The sequence below is a fragment of the Trichomycterus rosablanca genome, chromosome 9, assembly GCF_030014385.1.
Source record: "Trichomycterus rosablanca isolate fTriRos1 chromosome 9, fTriRos1.hap1, whole genome shotgun sequence".
Taxonomy (NCBI): Eukaryota; Metazoa; Chordata; class Actinopteri; order Siluriformes; family Trichomycteridae; genus Trichomycterus; species Trichomycterus rosablanca.
The window spans coordinates 6,578,749-6,586,110 of record NC_085996.1 but is presented as its reverse complement, the minus strand read 5'-3'; the positions used below and the strand labels follow the sequence as shown (position 1 = coordinate 6,586,110).

Genomic DNA, 7,362 nt, shown 5'->3' with positions numbered 1-7,362 from the left:
AGACAACAAATCAAGCAGTTTGTCCTCTTACTTCTAAAAATAGATGGCAAAAAGCGTTCAACCTTTATCGGTGTTGTTAAAATTTGCATCATGGCCTCATTGCAGTTCCTCATTACCGATTACAGTTGGGAACAGCTGTTGACTTTTCTTTGTCTATATAAAAAGGACTAAATTAACTGCACCTATTAAAATGTACATGGAACAATGACTTCTGCCAAGGTTAAAATGAAAACCAGAGCGGTCACCTTTTACTGACAGGAATTTTGTCTAAATCTTCAAATGTACTGTATTATAAAATCCACCACAAAAGATGTCCAGTATGAACGTTAAACTGCTGGAACATGGGTATTAACAGATCTTTCAATTTCAAAAATTACATGATAGTGTTACATTCTTTAAACAGTTCCAGGAACTGTTTTTTCCCCACAGCCAAATGATTTTGTCGACCACAATGTAAAAATAAGAACCAGAAACAGCTGATGTCACTGTCATATAAACAACCCCACTGCTCCATTTCCAGTAACCAAACATTCTGATACTACAGTATGTGTTAAGGTAAAAGACCCAATGGTTCCAGTTCATTACCAAAACTTTTAGTGATTGAAGGGGGTGGCACGGTGGCTTTCTGTGTGGAGTTTGCATGTTCTGCCCATTCAAAATGTAAGTGGGTAGCACTGTCTTCTCACAGCAAGAAGGTCCTGGGTTCGATAGGTGGGGCAGTCTGGGTCCTTTCTGTGTAGAGTTTGCATGTTCTCCTTGTGTCTGCGTGGGTTTCTTCCGGGTGCTCCAGTTTCCTCCCACAGTCCAAAGACGTGCAAGTGAGGTGAATTGGAGATACAAAATAGTCCATGACTGTGTTCGATATAACCTTGTGAACTGATGAACCTTGTGTAATGAGTAACTACCGTTCCTGTCATGAATGTAACCAAAGTGTAAAACATGACGTTAAAATCCTAATAAACAAACAAACAAACAGTGATGAAAGGTTTCTGGGAGACCTTTAATCACCACTGAGGCTAGTCTTTAACTAAATTGACATTTTTTTAGGATTTGGGATCACATATTACCGTGGAGGGACCAAAAGTCCAGGAAGCAAATCTATGCCAGGTAAATACTTCTCGTGTTACTGGTTATTGCTTCCTGACCATTCACAGCACCACATTCTAGAACAAAACCAGGTTTGCTGAATGAGAAATGGCTCTGCTGCAGTGAAAGAACATAAAATGATTCCAGAAGTGCATTAATGGGAAAGAACAATGACTGGAGTCAATTAAGCGCACAATGATTCTACTATACATAAAGCAGATCATATTCAGTTAACCTTAAACGGCCTTATTTTACATTTTGGCAAACTACAGCATAAGGTTCCTCCTCAGTGCATTTGTCTGAACTAGGACAGAACCAGAAGTGTTGTCCTGCACCTCCGTGGTGGGTGTTTACTTTACTACCATTTGTGGTGCCTGAGATTCCTTTCCATCTTCCTTGCTAGAACATTTTGCAGATTTTGGATCAAAAATGAGTGCGGTACTGGATGGACTGTGGCATCGGCATGCTCCTTTCTCCTTAACAGGGACGTATCTCTTACTGAAGCATTTCCAGCACTGCTTGGACAGGATGTAGAGCATCTCAGTTACATTGAGCACCATGCACACTAACGACGTGCACCCCATGATGTAGAGGAAAATGGTTTTCTCTGTGGCTTTAGAGATGTAGCAGTCAACCTTATTGGGGCAGGGACTCTCCTCACACTGGTACATCCGGGGAATCGAAAACCCCCTATACAGGAAGTAGAAGATCAGAAGCGTGCCCACTTCGAACGCCGTCTTCAGGATTAGACTGAGCAGGTAGGTGCACAGCAAGCCACCGTCGATCCTGCCTTTATCCTGGTACAGTCTCCTGCCGTGTTTTTTCTCACGATGTTCTCGATATGCTACGTGTAGCGCCACCAGCAGTGAGGGTGTAGACACCATGATGAGCTGCATGGCCCATAGGCGGGCGTGAGACACTGGGAAGAACTGGTCATAGCAAACGTTTTCACAGCCAGGCTGCTGAGTGTTGCAGATAAAATCCCTCGACTCGTCCTTCCAGACATTCTCAGCAGCAGCGACAAACACCAATATGCGAAAGATAAAGACCACAGAGAGCCAAATTCGACCGATCGCTGTGGAGTATTTATTTACCCCGCTCAGCACGTTCTGCAAAAACGCCCAGTTCATTGCTGTAAAATAAAAAAAAGAATTTAAAATATCACTAAAAATAATAGAATAAAATAACTAAATAATTTGAAAAATACAAATAATCATAAAAAACATGCAATACAAATATTAAAAAGGCTAACAATTATCTGATGGTGCTTTAAATAGTTAATAGTTTAAATAATAGTTCCTTTAAAAAAAAGAGAAAATGTTAATAAGTGCTTGAGCAGAGTGAACCAAAATGATTGTATATTTATTATGCATTAATAATATTGCTATTATAAATCATTCAATATTAATAAAGTACTTTTTCTATTCACTGGCCACAGGTCCATCAGGAACATTAATTTAAGAACCCATTTAAAATGAGAAACTGCAGGATCAGCTCAGATATTATTAGATATTATTGCTATTAATATTCATACCATTGGCACATAAGCTCTCATAATGACTTTGACAGCTTAAAAATAAAATATAGCTTTGGTTATTTTGACATTTGTATTGACACAATCCCAATTCCTGACATCTCTTTGTCCGTGCTCAGTATAAGGTAACAGCATGGTAAAGAGTCCACTACTCCGTGTACTTTTAATGGGTGTCGTTAAACTTTAGCAGGTAAAGTGAATCGATTCTGACCCAGCAGATTAAAAAAAAGATCAACTGATAATAGGAATTATGAAAGTCACTAAGAATTGTGTTCCAATCCTTCATCATTCACAAAATAAACACATCAGACAGTATAGTAAGATATAAATCATATATTATACAATCAACAGAAGAAATAAACAGATCTATATTTACCTGTAGCTCTGTTTGTAGGTTGAAGGAGAAAGAGCCGGTGGTTCCTGTAGTGTTTTGAAAGTCAAATGTACCTGTGTGGAGCGGAGGGGGGGGTGTGGTGTGGTGTGGTGTACAGGTTGCTATGACAGTGTCCCACCTGTGTGCTTACAGCAAACACTGTGTAAGCTGATCTACCTGTTTCATATTCACTTTTTTCCATAAAAAAAGCTTATTAAAAACCACTATAAAAATAACCACTAATATTAAAGCTACAGAAAAATATTCTCCTACTATAATGACTAATGAATAATTGAGCGAAAGATTTTAGCTGAACAATGAACATGATAAACCAGCTGTAGGAAACAGCAGCAGCAGCTCCATGGTGCCCAGCAGACTGACAGATCTGTTTAACGCTCTGTAAATAAAGTGTGTACGTGAGCTTATGAAGACGTGAATGTGAATGTACAGAACATGCTGTGTGTATCAGATACAGTCAGAATCATACATGTTTAATCGCATCACCACCATCTTTATTTATTATTAATCCCAGCAGTGCCATGTGAGACCAACCACCTCTAATCCTCTAATCAACTTCTGGATTTAAGGATTGTAGTTTTGGGGTGGGTTAATATGTGTAGTATTTAAAGCTGCACTTATTCAGAGGTGGAAGTTGATGTGATTTAAACAGCATGGTTGTGATGGAAGTGTGTACAATTAGAACAAAGGAAGCTAAAATACTTCTGTATCTGTAAATTTGATTATCTTCCTGATTTATGTTCATTGTTATAAACAACTTTAATCAGAAATCACCAAATAAACTTATGTCACAGATTTCCATCCCATAGGTCCAAAATCTGCTCTAATTTTTTAACTCTATGCTGTGTACTCCAAAGGCATTCTGATGGAAACCTGCTTACCCGCTGAGGTTAAGGATTAAAGTCGAGACTGCCGTGACAACTATGCTGCTCCTGCCGGATGTGACGGGTCTGGAGTAATTGCACCAAGAATGACAAGAAATCACTTCAGACTTTATTGAAGACTAGAGCGAAGAACAACTCTATTATTATTTATCCATTTATCTATTTATTACCAGTTATAACTTTTAGATCATTTATTACCAGTTTTAAACTTTTAGATTATTTAATTCTGTGTTCGTATGCTCTGTGTAAATCGTGTATTTATTTAAAGTATCCTCCAGGCCACCCAAGAAGGATGGGCCCTGCTGAGTCTGGTTCCTCTCAAGGTTTCTTCCTGTAATTTTCAGGGAGTTTTTCCTTGCCACAGTCGCCCTCGGCTTGCTCAACAGGGGTTTTTTGTATCTGTTGGTCCTGGATTTTGTAAAGTTGCTTTGAGACAATGTCTATTGTAAAAAGCGCTATATAAATAAAGTTGACTTGACTTGTACCTTAAATTACACCCCTAACGTTATTTAGGTCTACAGGAACATCAACAGTTCTTAGAATTTTACTCTGAACAGGTAACAACTGTAATATAATGTAGGTTTCTAAATAAACTGTGCCTGGACACGCCATTAGCGAAGTTAAATATGATTAAATCATGTTACTAAACATGAATGTTTTCCATTAATCATCATTTTATACATTTACCAAATATGAAACTTTATTCAGTTTTATTTTGTGCTTCTCATTATGCCATAATTACATTTTTAAACCCAACTTTTTACATGACATCTTAAAATTTTAAGTTTATTCCTAATGCATCAGCCATTTTATGTTGAATGCACTGCTGAGTTTTCCGTTCGTCGTGTGTTTTTGTTTACATTATTTTAAATATGAATTAGATGATTTAATTGATTTAAACATTTTTGCGTTTATTTGTGATTTGTCAACCCACTCCCTTCTCAGACCTTAACAAGATGGCGGCGAGCAGAAGGCTAGTCATAACAGTTAGTTGATCGGTTTGTACTTCTTACAGGTTTGCATCTCCTTTACTATCACCATTCTAAATCATTAATGCTTGTTTATAGTCAATTAAAATAGTTTTATTGCGTTTAAAGTTTGTTTTTATGTGTAATTACAGACTTTGTGAGGATCCATCATGTCCTCTAAAGAGCAGGACAGTAAAGGACCCGGATTGAGAGGAGTGAGAACTACGTCACTGTTCCGTGTTTTTAATCCTGAACTCTTTATTAAACCTGTGAGTTTTATGACGCCTAAATAAAGTTTATAGACTTTAATAAAAATGGCTTGTTTCTGCGAAATATTACGCATTCATTTTGACTCTGTCTTCTTCTATGAGAAAGCTTTTTGGAGAGATTTTTAATCCTATAAGCTGTTAGCGCCACCTGCTAAACCTCTGTGTGGTTACACGTGGTGGTTTATTTATTATTTATTAGGATTTTAACGTCATGTTTTACACTTTGGTTACATTCATGACAGAACAGGTAGTTACTGGTTACACAAGATTTATCAGTTTACAAGTTTAATGTCAAATACAGTCAAATTTGTCCAGTTCACCTCACTTGCACGTCTTTGGACTGTGGGAGGAAACCGGAGCTTCCGGAGGAAACCCACACAGACACAGGGAGAACATGCAAACTACACATAGAAAGGACCCAGATCGCCCCACCTGGGGATCGAACCCAGGACCTTCTTGCTGTGAGGCGACAGTGCTACTCACTGTGCCGCCCACACATGGTACTACACATTATTTAATTAATCCATGATTTATTATAATATCTTAACATTTTCTTCTAAAATATCAAACTTCACTATTTTGGTCTATGGAAGCCCGTTTTCACTACCTAGATGAGAAAGAAATTAAACGTGAACTTAGTCTAGCACCTGCACTCTCTTACTAATAGCATTGTTGTTAAACTATTGGACTATTTGCTCATACATTTTTAAAAGTGGTGAACCTGGACCATCTCTTCTCTATTTTTACCCAATCGACCAGTCAGTCTAGTCTGTTTTAGATTTAGATTAGTTTATTTATTATTATTTTACATAATTCCTGATGTTAATTTTTTTTCATCCCAGCATCTGGTTTAAAAAAATCAGTAAATTTGAGAAACTCTAAATATTCCTTCTTTGTGCTGCTTGTAATCAAAATTAAATTACAATTTATAATTTACTGTTCTGCTTTTTTGGAATTTGATTTGTATGATTCTGTATGAATTTTCTTGTTTCCTTCTTTTTTTTCCAGAACAAGCCGGTGATGGCTTTTGGTTTGGTCACCATTACTCTGTGTGTTGGATACCTGGGGTACCTGCATGCGGTGAAGGAGAACAACGAGCAGCTGTATGAAGCTATCGACAGTGAGGGGGAGAGATACATGCGCAGAAAATCCTCCAAATGGGACTGAAAGGATTCATGGACATGTTTCGTGTTGATTTATTACAATAAATGTGCAATGTGAAGAGATGTTATCATTTCTAATAAGGATTTTGTACCAGCACAACGTCTGATTCACCTTATTATCAGATACGAATCCAGTCCTGCTGTGTTAGTGAATATTTTCACAAACTCTACATATAAACAACACAGTAATAATAACAATAATAAACACAGTCTATCACTCATAATCTGTGTGTTTGTAATTATAATTTTATTAAAACCCACTTAGTTATGATGGAATTCAGTGCAGCAGTTGATGGTTAAGGGCCTTGCTCAGGCAGTGGTGGGGCTTAAACCTATTACTAGTAGTCTATCTCAAACACTGTAGTGTGTATTTATGTGTGAGTGTGTAAAGGGGAATACTATAGGACAATATGTTTGCTGGAAATATAAAGATTTACATTTTGGACTCCCCGACCATTTTGGACCTCGACATTAGTTGTGATCAGGAGTCACGAATCAGTATCAAAATCAGCCTGATGATCAGGGTGGTTTTTTTAAATAATAATGCATGTGTTTAATATTATTAACGAAGGAAGAAGCTGTAAGTGAGTCTAAAGCATTTTGTACACAGCCCAGAAGATGCTGGGCCGGTAATGACTCAGTAAACGGCAGCTATGCACTTGGGGTGGTGGCTCGGTGGCTCAGTGGGTAGCACTGTCGCCTCACAGCAAGAAGTTTGATTCCCAGGTGGAGCGGCCCGGGTACTTTCTGTGTGGAGTTTGCATGTTCTCCCCGTGTCTGTGTGGGTTTCCTCCGGGAGCTCCAATTTTTTAGCAAAAACAAAGCTTATTTAAAATCACTGTTTAGTCCTGTTGGAGGTAAAAACACGCTGCACTGCTGCTTACTACAGTGGACAGTGGTAGCCTAGTGGGTAGGGCTTTAGGCTATCAACTAAATGGTTGAGAGTTTGAGCCATGCAGCCACTGTAGGGCCCTTGAGCAAGGCCCTTAACCCTGTCTGCTCAAGGGGTGCAGTACAATGGCTGACCCTGCACTCTGACCCCAGCTTCCAAACAAACTGGGATATGC

The 7,362-nt window shown here is 38.3% G+C and overlaps 2 protein-coding genes across 2 annotated transcripts; one reads left to right on the top strand and one right to left on the bottom strand.

The window, feature by feature from the left end:
- Window positions 1-1,436: 1,436 nt before the first annotated feature.
- gjb7 (gap junction protein beta 7) lies at window positions 1,437-2,216 on the bottom strand. Its single transcript, XM_063001906.1, has one exon. It carries the CDS (start codon window positions 2,214-2,216, stop codon window positions 1,437-1,439), a length of 780 nt encoding a protein of 259 aa, XP_062857976.1.
- Window positions 2,217-4,836: 2,620 nt separating this feature from the next.
- On the top strand, window positions 4,837-6,519 carry smim8 (small integral membrane protein 8). The gene is made up of 3 exons (XM_063001038.1): window positions 4,837-4,910; window positions 5,016-5,132; window positions 6,141-6,519. The coding sequence occupies exons 2-3, from the start codon at window positions 5,034-5,036 to the stop codon at window positions 6,297-6,299; spliced, it is 258 nt and encodes an 85-aa protein (XP_062857108.1). The 5' UTR covers window positions 4,837-4,910; window positions 5,016-5,033; the 3' UTR covers window positions 6,300-6,519.
- The last annotated feature ends 843 nt before the right edge of the window (window positions 6,520-7,362 follow it).

Bases quoted from the DNA above. Each gene is read 5' to 3' on its own strand.
- gjb7 (XM_063001906.1), bottom strand. From the start codon at position 2,216: ATGAACTGGGCGTTTTTGCAGAACGTGCTGAGCGGGGTAAATAAATAC.
- smim8 (XM_063001038.1), top strand. From the start codon at position 5,034: ATGTCCTCTAAAGAGCAGGACAGTAAAGGACCCGGATTGAGAGGAGTG. The intron at 5,133-6,140 runs GTGAGTTTTATG...TTTTTTTTCCAG, and splicing joins CTGAACTCTTTATTAAACCT to AACAAGCCGGTGATGGCTTT.